Source organism: Leuresthes tenuis, unplaced genomic scaffold (assembly GCF_036924035.1).
Source record: "Leuresthes tenuis unplaced genomic scaffold, fLeuTen1.0.hap1 SCAF_15, whole genome shotgun sequence".
NCBI classification, from domain to species: domain Eukaryota; kingdom Metazoa; phylum Chordata; class Actinopteri; order Atheriniformes; family Atherinopsidae; genus Leuresthes; species Leuresthes tenuis.
Genome location: NW_027325369.1, coordinates 29,911,538 through 29,934,738, shown reverse-complemented (window position 1 = coordinate 29,934,738; position 23,201 = coordinate 29,911,538). Strand labels below are relative to the sequence as shown.

The 23,201-nt window shown below is 41.0% G+C and overlaps 1 protein-coding gene across 1 annotated transcript in view; it reads left to right on the top strand.

Annotated features, from left to right (window-relative positions):
* ralgapa1 (Ral GTPase activating protein catalytic subunit alpha 1) overlaps positions 1-23,201 on the top strand; it is a 66,236-nt gene that overhangs the window by 31,918 nt on the left and 11,117 nt on the right. The window contains exons 40-44 of the mRNA XM_072365569.1: positions 2,832-2,903; positions 3,060-3,183; positions 3,487-3,642; positions 6,616-6,774; positions 9,748-9,875. Of these exons, the coding sequence (XP_072221670.1) occupies positions 2,832-2,903; positions 3,060-3,183; positions 3,487-3,642; positions 6,616-6,774; positions 9,748-9,875 (639 nt within the window). The remainder of the gene's footprint in view (positions 1-2,831; positions 2,904-3,059; positions 3,184-3,486; positions 3,643-6,615; positions 6,775-9,747; positions 9,876-23,201) is intronic.

Sequence of the window (23,201 nt, the reverse complement as noted above, 5' to 3'; positions counted from 1 at the left end):
TTGGGCAGTGTAAGTTGTAAAAATAGCAGCTCTATAAATCCAACACATTGTGAGCTTTCAGATCGGCTATTTTCACCAATTATTACAATAATAAAGGAATGGTTTTAGACATAAGGTTTCCACCAAACGGCAAATACTTTCTGATCTAAGGATTGTGCATTACACACATGAAGTGGTAACAGTGGAATCAATGTTCATTACTCCAAAAAGGAACATACACATGCCCCAAATATGAGTGACGGATGAGGAACACATGCTCAACTTGGCCTTGTCTGCCAGATGCATATTTTTTGTAAAAACAGAATGAATTGACGTTAGCATAACAAAGCTTATTTTAGCCTGAAGTTAGCAGCCCATTTGCGCCAGGAGTATGTGGAAAACCTATTTATTTAGAAGCTTACTATGAAATGTATCACGAGCCGATTGTCGAGTATCATTGTATGAATACGATATGTTAACAGCACTTGGAACTTACCTTCGAAAAAATATTCTTGTGGCTTCAGGTGCCGCTTAAGGTTGGTCCTTTTTTTTCCGCCTGCTTTGTGGCCACATTTGCCACGGTCTCCCATCACAACACACTCTGTTTTATTATCTGCTGGGTTATATTTAAAATACACTCATATGTCAACTCTACGTTTGTGACCACCAAGCAGGAGTACCATCATGGTCCAGTGTCTGTGATGAGTGACAGTGTGACGAGTTGAGCACGTTGTGCGCTGCCTGCCAGGTGGTGGGCGTGGCCAAGCAAGGAAAGGATGCAGCAGCAGATACTATTTAGGTTTTAATTGACAGATTAGACGCACAATAAGCAGAAATGTAATGCATTTTAAACGTCTGACATTTACATCCATTCTCGTCACGTTAAGGAAAACTCATGTTTTGGTCATCAAAGAGCCACGTTTATCTCGTCACCGTCTCGTTATCGCCATGAAAAAAAAGTGCCATCAACGAAAACAACACTGCTTTGAATGCGTGCTGCAAAATAAAGACGATCGAACCCGTTTATTCATTATCCTGCATTCTAAGTTAGAAAAGGCAAAGATGGATGTTTCTTTGCACTTTTTAAGCCCAAAAGGTGTCACAGTAAGAGTTTTAAAGGAGTGTGCGTTTCAGTGAGGCATGTGTGGGATGTCTTCTATCATTTTTGTCTTCCCTAGAACAAATAAAATGTTTGCTGAATGCAAATGAGAAAAAAACATGTATTTTGAGCTCATTAGACGACACGATTTTCCCATTCACATGGTGCAGCATCTCATCTTCTCAACGACTCCAGGCTAAAATACACAATGTAAGGGTATCACTTTAAATGTGCCAAGCCAGCTAATGGACACTCATCGCTCTTTATTCTTTATGCAGGGAATTACAGTTTCTGCATTTAGCCGGCACAATAGACTTCGAAACAAATTGTGCTTCAGTGTGTGTGTACACGTGTAAAGGTGTGTGTGATAATGAGTATAGTGCTCTATTGATCAAACTCAAGCCATTTGCAGTTAGAATAAAAGGCAATAGTTGAAGAAGAGCGCGATTTAGGATGCGGTGGCAAATGGTAGAAACGGGATGAATGCAGCACATGTAGATAAAGACAAATAATAATGAAAAAAAGAAAGAAATGAATACAGTACAGTAGAAGAAAGTAGAGGTGAAATGAAAAGGCTCAAGTAACTTGGATGTAAGAGGAAATAGAGGATAGATAGAAATAAAAGAAAAGAAGAGGTTATCTAATCATCCTGTATTGTCCCCTTATGTCTCTCTAGGTATTCATATGGGGCATTACAGACACTAAGATACTGACACTCACCCATGTGTGTGCATGTGCATCCCCCTTTTATGCTTTTCTCTATAATCCAGGGTGTAAATGGAGTCTTTGAGAGCAGAGAATGAGGCCATTACCAAGTATCAGTTTAATAAAGAGCAAATTGCTCCCTCTCCCTCTTTATCTCCTGCACTCTCTCCCTATTTTTCCTTTTTCCAAGAGTGAAAAGAACGACGTGTCATTATCAGTCCACTCCAAGCTGCAGTGCTCGAGTCTTGGTTTTATCAGCGGTGCAGAGGTTGATGGTTTGCTCGTTGGCACATTTGAAAGGCCTTTGGACAGTTACTCTGAATGAAAGGCTGTTGTTTTCATTAGAAACATGGCCCCTTTTGTTTTTTGTTGAGAGCCTGAAGGCGTAGAAGCTCTGTTCAGAGTGAGATGTTGCTTTAACTGGCCTTCTAAAATTGATCATAAAACACAATGACATAGATCTTAAAACCTAAAGTTAAAGTATGTTACTCCTGTGGTTGAGCAGCTTCTACAGTCTCCCAAGTGGATTGTTTGGTATTAAAAAGCAAAGCTAAACTAAAATCCTTTAAGTCAGACTTGCACACCTAGATAATGTCATCAGGAGACGCTCGACGAGACTGAAACTGGCCATGGCACTCATGACCAGAATTTATCAGAATAAGCCAGTAACAACAGAATAACTACAATATGTGCAGCTCTTCAAAAACAGTGAAGGATACGGCACATAAAAATGAATGTGAATAATGAAAGTGAATAATCTTTCTCTCTGTAGAATGATGGACTCCAAATAGTTTGGAAATGGCCTTATAACTCTTCCCAGATTGATGGGAAGCAGCAGTTGCTTCTCTAAGATCATTGCTGATGTCTTTCCTCCTTTCATTGTGTTAACACACACCTGAATTTACTGTATATGTCTTGAAAGTCCTAAATCATTCTTAAGTCAATGGAAGAAATGTTACGGTAAATATTGATAGCCAGTTAATAGGGAACAGGCAGGTTTAACTATAACAGATTAAAGACTCCTATGTTGTACACATGTGTCTTACAGGAGTAACTTTCATTTGCTGAGGAAGAATGAGAAGTTACTGCGAGAGCTGAAGAATCTGGACTCACGGCAGTGGTAAGCAACTCTCATCCTTCATGGTATTCCTCCTCCATTTCCTGCCGTTAACCTTTTCATTCAACCTTTTGTCAGCTCACAGTTCGAAGCAGCTGACAACACTTTTAATAGCAGTTTCCATTTTGGTTACTATCTTTTACTTTCATTGTCTTTTAGCCGTGAAACCCATAAAATTGCAGTATTTTACGTGGCTGAAGGTCAAGAAGATAAACACTCCATACTAACAAACACAGCAGGCAGCCAGGCTTATGAAGACTTTGTGTCGGGACTCGGCTGGGAGGTAAGAGCACTGCTGCTCACATGCTCATTGTTTGTCTTCATAATAAGATCATTCTCTTACCAATGATGGTTCAAGGCCATTTCATGCTAGCTTCATTGGTTGATAAACTGTCTACTTGGTGGCAGCAGTCTGATGGTGGAAACACTGACATTCTGAATACGTTTTTCTCTTCCACATTTTAATATTTTATCTTGCATTGCAGTTAATAAAAACTCTAGTTTCTCCTAGACTCTAAGGTGACCTAATAGGCTTCAGAGGGAGTTGATTTTTATAGCATTTCCTGCATGTTTGTGTGTGCGTTAGGTGGACCTCACCACTCACTGTGGCTTCATGGGAGGCCTTCAGAGAAATCGCAGCACAGGCCAGACCACACCTTACTACGCCACTTCCACGACAGAAGTCATCTACCACGTCTCCACTCGCATGCCCCACGACCAGGACCACAACCTCACCAAGAAGGTAACGCACCAACGATTACCAGAGCGGTGGCTGTTCAGCCAGGGCCAGTGAGGACGTATGACTACCTCCTGGTATTGTTTCTGCTTTGCCAAACCCACGCACGAGCATGTTGTTCCCCTTTTGTTTACAGCGGATTGTATGAGACACACAAATATTCCCCGTTCACATTTGGTGTTATCATATGTCCTGGGTGACCTGGACTCCAGCTGTCAGCTGAGCAACTAAGAGTACATCGGCAGCTCTGTGAATACATTCAGCAACTGAACTTTTATCATTATGAAGATGCAATCAGTAATTACTGTTTTCTGTATAACTTTGCTGTTTATATTCGAGTTGTGTGTAAGTGGATAAACATACTGTCGGAAAGCTGAGATTCTTCATTGATTCAAAGCATTTTACAGCATGGTGAAAACAGCAGGTGATTTGATACCTCTCTGGAGACTGTAGGAGCTTCATGTTGTCTCTACAGGCCACAATAGCCAGAAGAATCTGTGTTGTCCTTCCCCTCTTCTGCCTTATGTACAACGAGCCAGTTATTAACAAGCTTGTTCGGTGCATTATTCATTAAAAGTCAACCTCCAAGGCTAACGGGCAGATCTGAATCTTTGGTGCTGCACCCACAGCAGCTGTAGGTCAGGAGGAGGTGCAGTCGTCTCCCAATTTGAGTCTCAGTGGTTCCATTCCCCTTTCCACAGGTCAAAAAGTCTTTGGGCAATTCACAGAACCCCGCGTTTGCCTCCTCTGCATCCACTGGTGTGTGAATGTTTGTGAAAAGATTCTGTGTTGCCTTTAACACTTTATACAGATGCTGAACTCTGCTTTTGCACTTTTTTTTTTTTCCCCGGAAACCGGGAGCTTGAGGATCGTTCTGGTGGAACTTGGCTGCTCGCATGGAGCCTCGTCAGGCCAGTAGGTGGTCATTCGATATAGCCCCGACACATTTGCAGTCAGGCTGTTACATGAATGTGGATAAATGCCACCGAGACTTCCTCTGAATTTTTCCTGAGCGATCTGATCTGAATGCATCCTCAATCCATCCTGAGTGCATTCACATCTGTATTTACAGCTGTCCACTTGTTATCAGATCAAAACACTGTCAAGAGACAGTAATGATAATTAGGATACTTTGGTTCTTTATCATAACTTCTTTTTTTTATTGAGGAAAGAAAATAACTTTTCCCTTTCTTTGGTCTTTCCTTCCTACACACTCCTCTCTTTGCCTGAGTCTGACTTTGCAATTAGGTGCACATACACACCAGTCAGCTGGTGTTAGGGCTTTTCCAGTGGTTCTTTGGAGCAATCGTGCCATGCATTTTGTGCACGTTGTGAGGCGTGGGCTCGTATCTGTGTCTCGGCAGGCAGGTTTTATTTTATGTGTCTATGTCTGTTTGTGTGTAATCACACCTGTCACCCCTCAGGCACTGGGCGCTCTGCACATGGCCATAATGTCCCTTTAATCAGATCATACTTCCTGCTTCTCGGCCTATCACATCGCTTCAGGCTCCTGATTGGATTATCAGCGCCTGGCCCGACACCATCCGTCTCCCTGATCAGCTGATGGCCCCATCAAACATGCATAGTCACATATACACACACGCGTGCAGACGTTAAACCTATTTAACCTGACACAAACGCACGTCCACAAAGGGTTTTATTCACATCGGTCTGCACAAATGACCACACGACTATAAATTTGTGTTAATGCTGGACAAAGAGGCGCACACACACTCTTAACACATGCTCGCCAACACACTCAGACTTGCAAACACATACAGACGTGTCCACTTAGAGGTTACACAGACACGCGCACACACATTCATACTGGCGGACCTTTATCATCTATCCTCCTGCAACACACACACACACATGCACACAATCTGTTTAGTCCTCCGCAGGGCTCTTGTCCAGGTTTCCCTCTTTGCTGTGCTGTGTTGTCCCACTCATAACACATCTGCTCAAAACATGATTATAAGGATTAAAGGGATATTACACCAGCTCATCACAGCATCAGAGGTTACATGCAAATAGTGACTCTACAATTAGAGACCACTAGACACCACCAAGCCTCGTACTGTCACTGTTCAGACACCAAAGATTATGTTTGAAGCTTATAATTGTCACCCTTTAAGGGAAATAGTGGAAGAACCCATTAGTTCTCAGTGTCAGTTTGAGTTGTATCTTTCTGACACACACGGAGGGAAGTGCCTCTAAAAGATTAAAGTCGAACCTGATGGATGAATCAACTTAATGTCTCATTAGATTTGTCATATAAAGAGTGAAGTCATGCTTTTTAAGCCTGTAACTCAGAGTCAAGAAGTGTTATTGTGCCAAACAGGGACACCACTTCCGAAGATGATCCCAAGCTCAGTTTTATCTAAAGATGTTTTATTTAATTTCACATTTTGAAGCACTATTAGATAGAATATGCATGGCCTATCCTACTGCAGCTTTTCATAAGACAAAATATAAAAAAGATTTGAAAAGGAAGCGTTTGTGTTTGTCTCAGGGCCAAAGGCAAGAATGAAATCCATCTAAAGGTGTCTGACAAACCAGAAAAGTAGAAAGTGTGGTCAGATGGTGTGTGTGTGTGTTTATTTTGGCAGACATCAAGGTTAATGACTGAGCTGTCACCAGCCCTGAGTGGAGCCCGCTGAGTGAACATGAACCCCGCACACACACAGCATCACACGTGATCCCATCTGTCTTCCAGCCCGTACTTCATCTTTCCGGGGCTTCGCTCTGTCTTGTCGATGACTCTCCATCTTCAAACACTCACTCCATCATGCTCAGGGCCACCTACACCACATACACACACTCACAAGCCTTGGGTTATGATGGATACAGGCCATTCAGCTCATTGTGAGAGACCCTGTCTGTGCATGAGTGCGTGGGTTTCTTCGTTGGCATTGGAGCTTGTGTTGTTTATACAACAAAAAAGAATATTAATTCTCTTTTCTCCTCCCGGCCCTCCAGCTTAGACACCTGGGCAACGATGAAGTCCACATCATTTGGTCAGAACATTCCAGAGACTACCGTCGAGGGATCATCCCAACTGAATTTGGAGACGTGTTAATCATCATCTATCCCATGAAGAACCATATGTATTCCATCCATATACTCAAAAAACCAGAGGTAAACACATCTCAACAACCCAAACTACCAGTTGCCATTGTTGTTCAGTTCTGAAATGCTGCACATGCCTCTGAAACAGCAGGTTATATAGACTCATCGTTGAAATCCAGGATGATAATTAATGACCCCCGCTGTGCTAATCAGTAATAACTAGACTTGCCACCTTTTGTGGAACTGTAATTGTTGTGAAAATTATCGGCCAATCAGTGAAATCGTTTCCATAGTAGTTGTATGGCTCCGTGAATGCCACTACTGGAACTTTTAAATAGCTTTTCATAAACACTGATAAAAGCGGTGGAATTCTTCAGGCTTTTTCTTCAGTTCTGTTAAGAGGTCAACATGGATTGTTGTCGGTGAGACGTCTGCTACACATTTTGGATGTGTTACAGCAGGTGAAGCGCACTGTGGCTTCACAGCAGCTGGCTGTATCTGCAGCCCAGACCAACTCATCAGACAGACATCCAGCTGCAAAGCAGCCTAACGTGTTTAGTATTCTTGGTACTTTAGTGGAACCACAAACTGTTGGTGGTCTGAAGCTGTACGCTGACTGTAAGTTTGGTTTAGAAGGATCATTTTTAGGGACTTTCCGCTGTGGGGGCATGAATCACACGAATCATTGCTTTCAAAGACTGCGATCAGTTTATTGTCGTGTTTATTTGTCTGAGAAAAGATATACAAACTCCAAGTCTAGCTCAGAATTTATTAAATGGTTCAAGATTCAAGTTCCACAGCGCTGTGGACCTCTCTCTGCCAGGCAGTCTGATCAGAACAAGGGTACCACTCTTTACACTTGGCTTTCCCTGATTGGTCCAATATCAGCCTCGTACCCCATTCAGAAGTCTTCTTCCTGCCTCCCCATCTCCCTGTGTCCGGTGCTTTTCCACTGTAGGCTTCATCCCACCTGTTTTGAGCATGTAGCAGCCTGTCTCTTTCCTGCTTTAACCCTTCACACCGTGGGGTCAATGCTTCAAAAAGGAGTGTATCACCTCCATATAAGCACAATGCATAGTGTGTACAATAAAAGGTAATATCAAACCCTCAACATTATCCACACTGACTTACGGCGCTTGTGTGCTTTTAGATTCACCCCTAATTGCTAATTTAGTTCCATAATTCTTTGGGAAGAAGACTTATTTTCTTCAACTTCTTCATTGTAAAAGCACCTTGCGAAGCTCACCTGGGGAGAACATTTAGTCTGATGCAGCAACAGCTGGAAATGTTCAGTATTTATCAGCGAAGTCTGAACTCAGCTCCAAACAGCTGAAAATAACCCTTAAATAAGGCTGACTGTATTAAAAGGCACACATGCACTTTGGTAGAAGCCACACAATTACTAAGATCTGAATGCAGTGAGACGGATATTCAGAGCTCAGGTTTTACCACAGCAGCGTGTCCCCTCCTGTCATCATGCTATCATCATTACAAGGTGCTGGAAATTCAGCTTGAATTGCTTAAGTTTTTGTTAGGTGTTTTCAGTGTTTGACACATGAAGAATTTTGGATGAAGAACCACATGAAACTGTAATTGCTTTGCTTTCATATTGTATCTCTGATTTAATAGTTTAGTTTTTAGGTACAGAAGCAATGAGTGACTGTCCTTTGAGTCTGTGTCTGAACTGTATAGTTGATTTATTTACATTTTAATAAAAAAAAGTCTCATGGAGCTTATACACCGCCTTCCTCAAAGGCAGATGCGCTCATTTCTTAAAACTTTAAGGAAATAATTTATTGACATTTCGGTAATTTGTAAAGTTACTGTTTAATTTCAGCCCAAAACAGGTTATTTAGGATGAAAAGTTACATATTTCTTTAACTTTTTCTGTATTCGCCTCTTATTTCACACCCTTCTGTAAACATAACTTTGGTTTTTACAGCAAAGAAACTTCTGAATTTATGCAATGAGGAATTGAAATCATCATCTTGGATGTACACAGTCTGACACTGTTGTAGTGCATGTAATTTTAACTCACTGGAAAAGCCTGAAAATGCTTGAGTAGTGCTTGAATTTGACTTTGTAATGTAAACCAGACCGACCCTTTCCCATCCAGGCTCGTGGGGAGAAACTCAAGTTAGCCTTAAACCTTGACTCTGTAATAAAAAAAAATTAAAGGAATAGTACGTGGCATTATTTCACACTTTTACATGAGAATATTTTTTTTAATTGGTGATCTTTATTGATTGATTGGTTTTTGTAACTAAGTAAGAAAGTTGAGTTTAATGCAGTTTTTCCACAGAACAAAAGTTTTGCTTTTATGAAGACCGTTTAATCTCAGTTCCTGATATAAAACAGTCTCTGGGCCAAATAAACTACTGAAATCATTTATCAATCATCAGCATAGTTGTGAATTAATTTTCTGTTGTTTCTGCTCCATATTCTGCACTGATGATGGAGACTTTACATTGTATAGATTTTTGGTATATGATTTTATGTTTCCTACCAGACCACACAGATATGCATCCATATTGACTAACAATCCTTGAGAGTCTTGCCCCGAGTCTTCTTGATCTGGTTAATGTATCAGTCTAAAACACACAGACATTAATACCACAGCACTGATGGCATAACTCTATTTCAAACAAGACCTAACACAATAAAATGCTGCTTTTTTCTCTATGACATAGATACCACAGCACTAATAACATAATCATGTTCTCTTTCATTCATTCTGCAAGGAAAAATATTGAATTATCATGAATCCAAGAACAAGTTAGATAAGATATCTCTTCTGTTGTTGTCTTGAAAGCACATGGCTTGGAGTCCTGGTCTACAAACAAACTCAATTAAAGCCTGACATTATTCTCTTTGGTGGATTCCACAAGCAAAGTATTGAATTAAATCAGAAAGCCATAGCCTGAATCAAATATTGCATCATTTAAGCAAAACAGTTTTGTCAATCATTGTTTGAACTGCTTGGTTCACTAAAACCCAGCAGCACAGTTTTATTTATTTTTTCTTCATTTTTACTTTTTGTAGGTGCCGTTCTTTGGTCCGCTGTTTGATGGTGCCATAGTGGACATGAAGATTTTGCCCACCATGGTTAGAGCCACAGCTATCAATGCAAGTCGGGCTCTCAAATCCCTCATTCCTCTCTACCAGAACTTGTATCCTTTGAAATCCTCAGTTATCAAATGTGACAGATTAGGATCACAAGCCAAAGGTAGGTCGTGACAACCCTTTTTTCTTGTTGTTTTTGTGTTTCCATGTTGTCAAAAGCGACATTTGTGGCATTTTTTACTTATTTTCAACTTAAAAGAGCAGCTTCAGATCCGGAAAATCTTGAGTTCTGTGGTTTTTGAAATGCTTAAAGTATCTAAATGAGGACTTTTATTCTGTTTGCATTTAGAATGCTGTAGAAATTCCAGTTGCTACATTTTACTGCAATGTGCTTCTTTAGCTGTAAATATTTAAACCTTCAAGGAAAAAAAAGTTTGTCTGTGAGAAGCCAGTCTGTATTCTTAAAAGAGTAAGAATTGCAGCAGACCTGCAGTTCTCTGGAATTTTGTTTCACATAGATGTTGCTTAAAAATGAAAGAGGCTTCTTCTTGTTTATCTCAAACTCTGTACATAGAAAACTAACAAGTTCACAGTGACCAAAGATGCTTAAAGATGCTTAAAGTCCCAGAGGATCTGAAATTAAACCATTTAAACTTGTACAAACCAACAGCAGTATTTTAAAATAAACTCTGGTGGACTGGAAGCCCGTGTAGAGACCTCAGGACTCACTTTTCTGGTCTTAGTGAGGACTCGAGCAGCAGTATTCTGAATCGGCTGCAGCTGTCTGATCCATCTTTTACGCAGAGCAATAAATGCACATTTACAGCAAAAAGGTCCGTTGAAGATGGCTGCATGGAGCAGCTTTTCTAAATAACTCTGAGACATTAGTCCTTTAATTCCTGAAATGTTCTTCAGGTGATAGTTCACTGACTTTATAAACTGATATGGTTGTTGAAATCGAGACCTGAGTCCACCAAGACACCCAAATTTTCTGGCTTGATATGCGTTTTTTACCATTAAAAACTGAAGCTAAGCAAACATTGTCAACCTGTTTTCCCCTTGGTCCAAAGGCATCGGCCTCTGTTTTGTCTTTGCTTAACTAAAGAAATGTTGTCTTGTTTTGTTTTGGCTTTTTCGAGGCACCTAATATGAGCTTGTAAGGAATTATAATCCCATGGTGATATGGTTCAATAGATTTATGTCTTCTGCATAACTACAGTAACCTATTTTGTTGCTTTGCATAATCTGAGCTAGCAGGAGTGTGTAGATATTGAATAGAAGATCACTCAGAATCAAACCCTGTGGTGCTCCAGAATTGAACCTTGTGGAACTCCTTCTTTAGTTTTTTTTTTTGTCCACTTAAATGTGTAACAAAATATCCTCTCGCTGGATTTCTGTTGCCGTTTTTTATTTGCATTCAGAAGATGTGAATAAGAAACTGCCAATGTTTAAAAAAAATTAAACTCATGTGACTGACTGGCGGTTTTTCTGATATGAATTGATATCACATATATTCCCTGAGATGAAAGTAATTCCTAAAGAAGAGCTATTTTCCCTGCAGTTGTTGTGGTTGTGTTTCTCCCTCAGGTGACATGTCTTGAGGTCCGGTCTAATAGTCAAGGAATAAACTCCCATGGTCTTTTCCTAAGCTCTTTTCTTTTCTCAAACATTGCTTTAGATACTTTGTCTTTTGCAGTTTTTTCACAGTGAGACATAAAATGATTTCATATTAGAGATAATATATGATATTATTTTAAGAATAAAAGAAAAAAGAGGCTACGTGAATTCACAGTTAGTACGACTAGATGAAAGGTTATCTCCTTTCTCTAATAAGTCTTGGTCCGGTGCTAAATGCTAAAGGAGCTAATTAAGGAAGCAGTGGAGCTCCTTTTCTCAGTATTTGGAGAATTTGAACATCTCTCATCTTTGCTGCTACACAGATACATCCAGGTACTTTCACTCGATTAGGAAGGTTCCTGACTGAAATAGACTACTTGACCTGACCTTTAGTTTCTGGTTAGGACTACTACGACTAGTGAATTACAACCAGTTGATGAAAATGTCTGATTCGTGTTCAATTTTTTTGTGGCTTTTCAAAAGATTGCTTTAAATTTGCTTTGCTTGTGAACAGAAACCCAGCTGCAGTCTTCCACACACTGGAAGATATCTGGAGTTATGTGTTCTCACAACTAAAACCTACAACGCAGTGGGGCCTGGGTAGAGGGCATAGACGGCAGCATGCGATGAGCAAGTACTGTGAGCTGCATGTAGTGTCTGTAGTGCTGTTATCTTTTGAAAAACACTGTTGTATTCACTGCATTAATGACAGGAACAGTTTTGTTTTTTCCTGCCATTTTCTCCCAGAAAATCCTGATTCTCCATCAAATGCAGACAGATTTCTGATGTCGGTTTTAGGGCCACTAAACGCTTGACTTCCCTGCTTTTAAGTTTCAGAATATACCTGTACTGTTGTGTGTGCTGCTGAAATCTTTGCACACGTTTGTGTGAGTGAGAAGGTTGGCTATCGCTCAGCTCAAGGATTAAGAATAGCGAATCGATGTCCAGGGATGTTTGGCTTTCAGGTTATAAGTGCTACTGTGATAGAGCTGTATTTAGTCGACTCTGAAGAGCTACATATCAAGTGCGCATGTTTGCTGTGCACAACCAGACACAGAAAGTTTGGATATACTTTTGGTGTGTGCATTCGTGCATGACTTGTGAGTGTGAAGTGTGTATACAGTTTTGTCTGCTTGATCTGATGTGATGGTAGTTTGTTTGGAAGAAGCCCAGCAGTCGATACTTATTGACGACTCTCCTCTATAGCCCTGTTTCTAAATGACAGGCTTTGCTCCCTGGTCTCATAGAGAGACGTGCACACTCACAAACCTCCAGACAAACATCCACGTTCATCCACACTGATGATTACACTCAAACGGACAAAACCACCTCAGAGATACAATAATGCCGGAGCATCCAGAGGAGGGTAAGCACATAAACGCACGTTTGTTTAAAAGGGTAGGCAGGCAGTTTGATTCTGTAATGACAGTATTCGATTGCATTGTGGTAACAACTTTTGTACCTATGACAGCCGATCCTATGAATTCTGGTAGAAATTTCCAGGCAGTGCTCACACCAACTTTCAGATCAAATCTTTTTATCAGCAAAGTCTCCTGCAATCTTTTCCAGAAGCTTATAGGTGAGAAAAATGTGTCTCTTTCTTGTCATAGTGGATCTACATTCATTGACTTTAGTTATTGATCATACAAGTGGAGGTAAAGCTACACCCAAAAGTTTAGTTTGTTGCTTTATTTACCGCAGCACAGAGGAAGACGGCTGTGTCAGAGAGGGATGGACGGTTTGAACATCACAGACAGACCTGTGCACAGTCTAATTAAACTGCCAAAAACATTCATGACATGGAACTCATTTTTTTAGCCCGATGAAGCATATAAATAAATGTTAATTACAAATCCCAGCTGTTGATCAGTAGACTTTGCGGCTCTGACAGCAGGATGTGAATCCCACAGTCTTTCCTCACGCAAGTACACGATCAAAACATGGCTCCAAAGCACAATTAATGTTTAAAAACTCCCCAGAGTATCCTTAAGGAGGGAGGTGTAAAAAGAAGAGTCCCGCTGTAACATCTCAGATTTTTCTGATTAGCTCTTTTGTCGGCGCCCTGCCTTCTTCCTCTGCTCTTTCTTTGTCTGGCTTTACCTTCTCCTCCTTCCTTTTGCCCCGTCATCTACGATGCTTTGTCTCTCTTCACTCCAGGGTTTTCCTCAAACCATTGTCTTTCTCCTCATCTTATCCTCCTCCATCTCTGCTCACCTTCTTTTTCCATACATACAGTATGCAGCAGAGGTGATGTTAGCTAAAATGATTGGAACAGATGGAGGAGGCGAAGCTCAAGTGACCCTAAGGATTTTATTTTGTGCATATGCACCTTCTTTCACATATTTCTAGCCATCTCAAGTGACTGTGCAGACATGTGGACGTGCAGACGTGACGCTGGTTGCACAGGCTGTGTGTGCACTGTGTGTGACAGTGTGATTACACACATGTGTTGCGTATGCTTGTTCAGGAGGGTGTTTGTGTGTGCCTGCGAGTGTCCTGGTGTGTATTGATTGGTGGTAGCAGCAGGTCGATGTCTCTGACAGGCTGAATTACAGTAATCAGTCATTATTGACTCCCCAGCTCTTTGCTACACTCACTCCTCTCACTCTATCGCTGCTTTCCTTTTTTGCCCTCTACTTCTGCCACTCCTTTTTATTTCCTTGAATCCTCTTATGTATGTGTTCTCATCCTTTGTTTAGCTCATGTTTTTTTCTGCTCCTGTCTTGTATCACTCTGTGCTCCTCATCCTCATTTTCCATCTCCCTCCTTAATTCTGCCCCTGCACTGCCTCTCTTGTCTTTCTAATTTCCTTATCTGAGTGAATCTTTTTCTATCTCTGTCATGTTGTCTGGTTTTCATCTTTTTCAGATTTGTTTATTTTCCTTTCTTCATTCATTTTTTTTCCCCACACGGCCTCAATGTCCTAAACTGAGAGAAACCCATGATGTAATAACAGTCCTTTAAAAAGAAAGGATGCTTAACAGCAAGATGTATGAAGAAGTGGAATAATATTGGTTCCCTTTTCCTTCAAATTAGACATGAGGTCATGTTCTACCAGCTTGAATTTCCCATTAGAAACTGATAGAAAATGTCATTTTTACCATATTGTGCTGTAACCATGTTTGGGGTGGCTGTAGCTCAAAGTATTGGAAGGTTGCTGGTTCAATCCCAATCTTCTCCAGTCTGCATGTTGATGTATCCTCACATTGCTTTTAATGTGTTTCTAATTTGTAAGTCAAATTTGATAAAAGATAATTTAATCTCATTTAAAAGGCTGTAAAGCAGTAGACAACAGATGTGGGAGTCATAGATAAGCATAATGAACAACATTCAAGACATCCCTGCTGGTTAGAGCACATTGTACATCCATCCATCCATTTTTCTATACCCGCTTAATCTGTCGGTCGGGTCGCGGAGGGGGGGGGCTGGAGCCTTTCCAAACGGTCATCGGGCAAGAGGCAGAGTACACCCTGGACAGGTCGCCAGTCTATCACATTGTACATATGAGGGTTAAACATCCTTCTGCCTGAGTGTTTTTATATGTTGCATAAAGCTGTGCGACTGTGTGTGCTCCATTGTAAAACCGAGGGATCTCATTGAGGGTCTCAGACAGAAAAGTGGGGGAACAGAGAGATGGAGGGCAGGTTGGCGGGACAAAGTATGTCAGCGATAACTGGCATTTTTCTCCTCTTTCTTTTTCTGTCTGCCCTCTTCCCTCCCTCTCTCTGTCTCCTGGCCCTCAGGGCAGTCCATCTGCCTTTTCTCTCTCTCTGATCTTTCATTCACCATGACTAGAGCCATCCAAGAGCACACAACACACCAAGACAGAGTGCCAGGCTGCCGGGGCAGCTGTGTGTGAGCACAGCTCTATCTCGCATATCAGCTCGTTGCAGCAAGAAAAGCGATCCAAAAGTCCCCACACTCTTCATATAGCCCACACTGAGTTCATGTTAGGATGAAAATGCCCCACTGACCTGCAACACACTGGGTTTTAGGAACTTTATTTGCCCTCTGATGACCCATACACAGTCAGGGATGGGTTACCCACCACCACCATGAACTAACCGGTTAGATGAAGGTAAGGAGCAGCCCACTGAGTGATACAGTCCTTGAACACAATGCTGTACACGAGTCATATCTGGCCTCACAATAAGGCTCAAGGTGCTTCTATATCAGAATTTTGAGAGTGAAAACTGATTAAATCAAAAGATTTAATAAAAAATTATGTCATATTTAGTCTGTAAAAGTTCTCCAAACTTCATTTACTTAAGATCTGAAGACCAAAAACAGGAAAGATTTGCTTACTACTAAAGCTAGACATGCTTTGTTACTCTGTGATGGAGATAAGACCAGAAACTTGACATCTAAAATGTAGGAAACCGAGCAACTAATGAGCATTAAACACACCAGCAGTGACTTCCTTTGCTCTTTCACTCTGCAGTTATTCTGTTAAAGATGAGTTTTCTGACCGAGTCCCAGTTTGACCACAGTGGCCAAGGTTCACCTGAGTCGTTGAGACATTTGTGCGACTGCCTTTCTGTCTGTGTGTGTTCTGCGGACATGTTAGTCTGTGTTCAGTGTGCAAGCTGTGGCTGTTCTCCATCTGCTCCCGGGTGATTGTGCTTCTGGGGAACAATGTTGGAGGGATACTAAGCTGCTACACACACACAGACACACAACACTGCCAGCAAGTGTTTGTGAGTGGATGAATTTTCAAATGTACATCATCTATCCGTTTACACTTGTGCACACGATGGCGTTTGTGTATACGTTTCGCTCTCAGGATTAGAGTGTGTTTGTGTGAGTGTGGGACATCCCCTTTAGTAGTTGATTGGCAGAGATAGCTGCACTGAGGCTGGGGTCAGCATATGGCTCAGTATGATAGCGATGCTGTGTTTGTGTGCACAGTGTCTGTGCATATGTGTGTCACTGCCTTTTTCTCTCTTTCACACTCTGTTCCCAGTGAAATGATGGCAGCTCTGGGCATGTAGCGCTATTATCCCCCATATTCACACACAAACACTCACACACGCACCAAGGGCAGCCAAACGCCCAGCGGCCTGCTTGGCTTCTCTTTGCCAGCTCCCAGAATACAGCCTATTGTCCCAGCGAGGCTACAATCTGCTGTGTGTGACAGTGATTGTGTGTTTCTCGCCACAGTAGAAAGGTGAGGGTAGACCCTTAAAAAATTGAAGACATTTTCCCATTGCTGATGCTGAAATGGGGTCATGTTATCATCAGATTCTTAAGGGAACCTTTCTTTTGACCTGAAAGAAATCTGAACTGATGCCAGCGTCTTATTTTAGTTGGCACAGCTGTGCAAATGAAGATAAACCTGGGATGCTGGGCCTTAGTACAAACCTACAAATCGTACATCTATGTAATAAAATACACAAAAAAAGGATAGATGAACATATTTTATCCGTTTCTCACTGAAAACACAGCATCCCTCAAGCTGCTGTAATGGCAGTTTGACAGCAGACCTTCACCACACGCTGAGAGGTATTTACTGTTCAAAGACCTCATTAGGATTAGGTTAAGGGGCTGTGTATTAGTGAGAGTTAAGGGTAAGGAATTGAATATAAGTCTGTGTGTGAATGGATGCAGGGGGAGGTGACTGCGGTTAATTGTTTCCCGTCGGGTGGATTGAGGAAATGAAAAGAAAGGGGTGAGGAAAAGAGGTCCCGGCTAATCTCTTCCACTTCTCCTCAGAGAAGTGTGTGTTTGTGTGTGATGCAGTCGGGACAATGGCCTGCTCAACAAGCACAGATTAACTCGATAACATTTCACTTGTTCACATTGTTACAGACGAAGTGCTCTGATGTTTTTTTAAAACTGTGGGTCACTTTTCCTCCTTCGGGAACGTTTAACAGCGCACGTGTGATAATCATCAGCTCTAGATTCTGAATGAAATTTACCATCTCAGCTACTTAGATACTAATGTTCATGTGTCTGCCGTTAGCACGTGTGCGAGATTTAAAGAACTCTGAATTGATAATTATAACAATTATTTATTTTAGATAAATTATCCGAGCAGAAGTGGGTGTTACACAATTATTTGCCACAACACACAGACACACAACGGCATGTCTACCACAGTTCATACACAGATCTGAGCTGTGAATTAACATGAAGAAGATCACTTGATATAATTTTATATGGTTTAATTTCTGAAATAGATGTTTCCTGTCCTGACCGAGTGTGTCTGCGTGTGGGTTTGTGTGCACGCACATGCCTGTCTCCGAGAGCTGTGCAGGCACATGAGTTTCAGACATCAGTGACTCGCATCACATCTCATTGAAGCAGACCCCCCTCCGACTGGTAAACAAGCTAATCTGCAGTGTGTGTGTGTGCAAATGCATTTTGGGGCTGGATGTGTGAATGTAAGTATTTTTATTTGACGAGGTGTTTAAGATTCAGGAGAGGATCTCACGGATGACTGAGACCAAGAAGTGCAGCGCAGCAAACTGTGTGTCATGAGCTCTAATAGCCGTCTTGAGTTTAGCCTTAAAGAGACAGTAAAACTGAGGAGTGGGGACATTTATGAATAACTGACTAATACCTAATCACTCTTAATTTAAGCTTCTAAGGATCTCTGTTTCCCAGTAGGTGTTTGAGGGTTACAAAAACAGCGTATGCAACTTATTATTTTCAATAATTTGATTGATCTACTAATTATTTAGAAATCGGATAGATTTGTCAGTCTGTAGCCTAATCACCCAAAATATTTGATTTACTTTGATTAAAGGCAAGCAAATAGCTGCAAATATTCCAGTTTAAAAAGCTGCAACATTAGAATATAAGATATTTATACTTGGAATAAAACAAAAAGTCACTCTAGAGTAGCAGAATCTTTGCCTAAAACAGAACCAAAACCCAACATGAAACCCCTCAAGCCCCACATCCCTCTTTCTGACAAAAACCAGAGTCCCGCACACTCATCTCTTTTATGGAGAGCATCTTCACTAGTTTATTCAGTGAAAGAAAAACCTGGACATTCACCCTCTGTACAGAAAAACAACACAGAAAATAACTATGTTCAGAGATAAAATAGATGGATGAAAAATCATCCAATGACCCCTTAATCTGCCCAATTTGTGCTGGAAAAATGAATAGTTTAGCATTTATAAAGTATACACCACAACAATGAAACCATCTGCCCTATATGTTGTACATTTCTGAGCATTTCAGTTGGATCAGTTGAGTCCTGTGGATGAGGTGAAAACCTCCTTTTTAACAGGAGGAGACCTCCAGCAGAACCAGACTCAGCTGCCTCCAACAGCTGGGTGTTGAGAGGACAGGATGAACAAAAACATACGGCCAGGGATACCTGCTCTGGGAAAGAAAAAGAGAAAGTTTAAGACAGCAATAATCGAACATAAAGTACATTCATGGACTGTAAAGAGAGCTGAAAGTGAGGAGAGGAGCTGACTGCATCGTGCGAGGTCCCCCAGCAGTCGTGGCCTGCGACAACATAACTGAAAGGATGGTTCAGCGTCACCTGAGAGTGGAGTCTGATAACGGAAAGCTCAGCCTCAGATTCCACTTTAGGACACTGCAGGAACCACGAGTTAAACCTGCAGTCTGAGAGCTGAGAGACCTTAAAGATATGATGGAGCTTGGTCGGATAAAGAGCTTTCTTTGGGATAAAGATTTAAATATTTTTGATATCTTCTACTGAGAACTGGCTGCAGCATTTTGGATGCAGTGATGAAGAATAACAGTAGTTTGATGGTTCGTGTTACACTTACATCCACATGAATGAGAGGACATACTCACCTGCCAGTGGTTTAAATGTTGTAGCTCCTCTGTGTATCATGACCAACTTCAGATGACTTCAACATGAGCGAAACACAACTGGGGGTCTGCCATTACTTTTTGTCACCCCTTATTTCCATACTACGAGCATCATATCTGTATGTGTGTATGAATATAGGTGTATGCAGAGGGCGGATAATGAGCAGAATCCATCTCCTTAATAAGAGAATTATTACTTTGGCCTTGGTGACGGTCACCAACACCCCGTGCTGTGTGTGTGTTTGTGAATTTTGGTGTGTATGTGACCGTTGAACAAAGCTTGTAATTGCGCCGCAGCTTTAGGGCTCCCTCGTGGTGACAGGGAGGAGGGTGAGGATCTAAGTGTGTGCGGACACACATGTCAGTGGGTGAAATAGTGGGGTGACAAGGGGCCAATTAATGTATCACATCTGTTTTTTCTCCTCAGCCTTTGCTCCTGCATTGGTTTAAAGAGCAGATGAATTGGGGTAAATACAATTGTGGGCGTGCGTGTGTGTGTCTCTTTCATGCACGTCGTCCGCTAACAGTAACTAGTGCATTAGACCGACCTATCTCTGTCCTCATCTTTGGCGTCCGTGGACGCACACACACTCGTAATGAAATCACAAAGCCCCCATATCATTGCTATCACAGAAAGATATAAACCCATTAGCTTGTTCCTTTGGGCGTAGACACACACACACACATACACGCACAGGTTTATCATTACACGCTGTAAAGCTTTTCCAATTGTATTATCCCTCTGATGTCCTTCTCTCTGTTGTCTGTTCCAATGCCTGGGGTGCAGAGGACAGATAGTGTGTGGGTGTGTTTGGGAGATGCTGAGTGAGATAGCGTGTTTTTGAGGAAAGGTATCTTTTAGACAAGCTTTTAAAAAACAAAAGACGCGTTATCCTGCTTTTAAACATGATTTTCTACCTCTGCAAAAAGTAAATTGAACTTGTCAAAGCAACAAGAAACATTAAATATGGTACAAAGAAGCAGCTTTATATGAATTTTATATGACTTTTATAAGCAGCAGCTGAAGTTTGACAGAGCATCTCAGGCACCTTAGTCCAGCTGCTTATGTTACTCATAATAATTTAAATTAGTTTGTTCAGTTATTCTTTAAACTGTGTGAAAAATGGCTGTAATTCCCAAAGAGTTGAAGTCAAGATTTCTCACCAGCAGAGGATATAAAAAAAAATTTAACAAAAGAAATTAGTACTTTTCAATTTGTTGAATCCCTTCTTTCATTTTTTAAGACTAAAAGATGTGATTAATACCTTTTTGTGGGTTTTTTATACTCAGTCTGTAGATTTTCATCCATTTGTTTCCTTTTTAGGATAGTTTTACCTGTCTTTAGCTGAGTTCTGTGGCTTTCATTCAAAGACTATGAACAGTCACTTTGTATAGAGTCTGGTTGGTGATCCATGTATGTCTCCATTTCAACTGACTAATTATTAAACCAGGACTTATGGTTACATGCAGTTTTGGTGTTCTGACAAACACGTGTTATGTGATTGAATACGAATAGATACGAATGATTTATTAAAGTGTTCTTAATAGGTTTTTAATCTAATAAAGAATTTCTTATATGTGCTCAGATAAATTTAATTTGACCATCTGAAATATGTGAGAGAAAGAAAGATGGAGCCAGCTGATGAATCCATGTGTGGGGCTTTCAAGGAGAAAAAGTTTGAGTTCACTGCTGTCTGTGGTGGAGTTTGCCTCAAAATTATATCGTGACCTTTTAAGGAAATTTGCAAAGCATTTGTGATGATAGACAAATGCCAGATGCACAGTTTTAGATAAGTGTTGAACACTTTAGCTAAAGTGAGTTAACCTTGTGAATCTTTACTTAATATGTCAGTTATTTCAGTATAATCAGAGGCTGAAAGCTTTCCTTTTCCGTCATTCAGATTGACATCTTCCAGTAACAGGAGGGGCAACAAGTGGTTAAGTCATTGGTTTACCTCCTCCTCCCACCTGTTCATAGCCTGGTTCTGCCCAGTGGTGTGTTTTTACTTCAAGTGGTGACAGAAGTTTGTTCTATTTCCACCAGTTTTCTTTCTCCCAATTGCTCCCAAAAAATTGTGTTTTTATGAGGTTTTAGGTCCTGTAGCCAAACCGCTTCCCTGCTATTGAAGTAACTCTCGTCTTCAGAGGCCGACACGCTGCTCTCACTCTGAGACACGTTTGGGCATCTTTCTTTGCACTTAATGCACGGCGTCGCTGTATCACTGCTGTCACAAGTGGACATGTTTTAATGACATAAACGTACATATCATGTTGTGATGTGGCACAACGCCACTCTGAAGGGATTCATAGATTACAATCATTTCAAAATCACTGCCAAAAAGTAGATGATAGCTCTATTGTATTGATAATTGCAGTGAGGTTATAGGGTTTTATTGCTCTCAGTTTGGCTCCTTACATTCAGCTACATATAGACTGTACAAACACACACGTGGACAAACATTGTCATACACACACACACACACACACACACACACACACACACACATGCATCCCAGCAGTGGTCCCAGCTCCTAATGTGCTAACAAGCTCCCTTTCTCCTCACGTCGCCTCCTCTCCTCCTCCAGCCTCCCTCTGTTTCAAGTGATCACAGGAGTCGAACTCCACCACAATGAACTGCTCTGCGGGGGAGGGAGGAAGAGAGCTGAGGATGGCATGAACACTTCACTCTCTCCTCTCTTTTCAGCCACGCACAAGAAAATGAGTTTCTGACTCGACACAAAAGAGCCTCTTTATCCACCCCCTCTCTGTCTGCCTTTCTCTGCTCAGCTCTTTTTCTCCCTTTTCCCCTGTCTTTCTCCCCTCATAATTTCCCTTTCTCTCTCGTTCTCTGTTTGAAAGAGATATTTTTCCACTAATGACTTAATAAGAGCAGCCATCTGAAATTCAATTACGTGAGATTTCATAGCGGCGACTGCCATTTGGATCGAGGGAAGCAGGGATAGACGGAGGCAGAGATGTGTGAACGTCTTTCCACTGACCTCTCACTGTTTTAATACAAAAAATAACTCGTTTTTATATGGAGAAACCACCCGAAACGTTCGACAAAATAAGATTTAAATGAAGACCGTATGAACACAGATAAAAGTTAGAATCCATGCTAACTTTAAACACCTGATTCAAAAACTGAATTTCAGCCTCAGAGAAGTAAAATGTAAGTTAGAATTCACTTAAAATCCTGAAAATTACCAGAATAAAGACCGATGCTTGTGTATTTCTTAGTAACTTTGTTAAAATATGTGCCCCTGAGCTTGAATTCAGACTAAAGTGAATTAATTTTTACTGCTTTGCAACAAAAAATAGATTTAAACAAAAGTATTTGAATGTGTTACGGCATCAGAGTGTAAAATAATGACTGAAAGCAAACTATAAATCCCTTTTGTATCAGTATCATAACAGGTGATAATACCGTGCCTTATCGTGACTTATATGCCACTAAACTCGCAGGGATACTTACTCGTGGTGCCAGAAATCTCCACCCAAAATTCAAGTATCATCCAATAATTTTAACACTTGAAAAAAAATGCTCTAACAACATAATATGTTTGTTCATTTGTTTCTGATTGATAAATATAACTTGTTTGAAGCTTCAAAATACATTAAAGTTTTAAAACCAAAGTGCTAAATATTTTTTTATTGGCCTTTTTGTCACCAGGAGACATTGTGCTGGAAATGGAGGTCATTGAGGATACAAAAGGTAGCTAAACATGCATGTAGAAAGCAGTAAATTGGCAATTTAATGTGGTTAAACAGCACTTCTACAATCATTTTTAATGCAAAGTTTTGTCGGATACTTTCAATGGACCTGAGGGCACAAAGCCCTGCAATCATTCCACGAGTCCTTGCTGCAACATGCTTGATTGAAAAAGCCCTTCAGAGGGTTGTTGAAGAACTGTTCATTTGAATCAGATGTTCTCGACCAGAGTAACGTGGAAATATGTGCATTTAGTTGCAGTCGTGTGCTATAACAGCCTTCAGTATGAAGGTCAGTGTGAGATTTA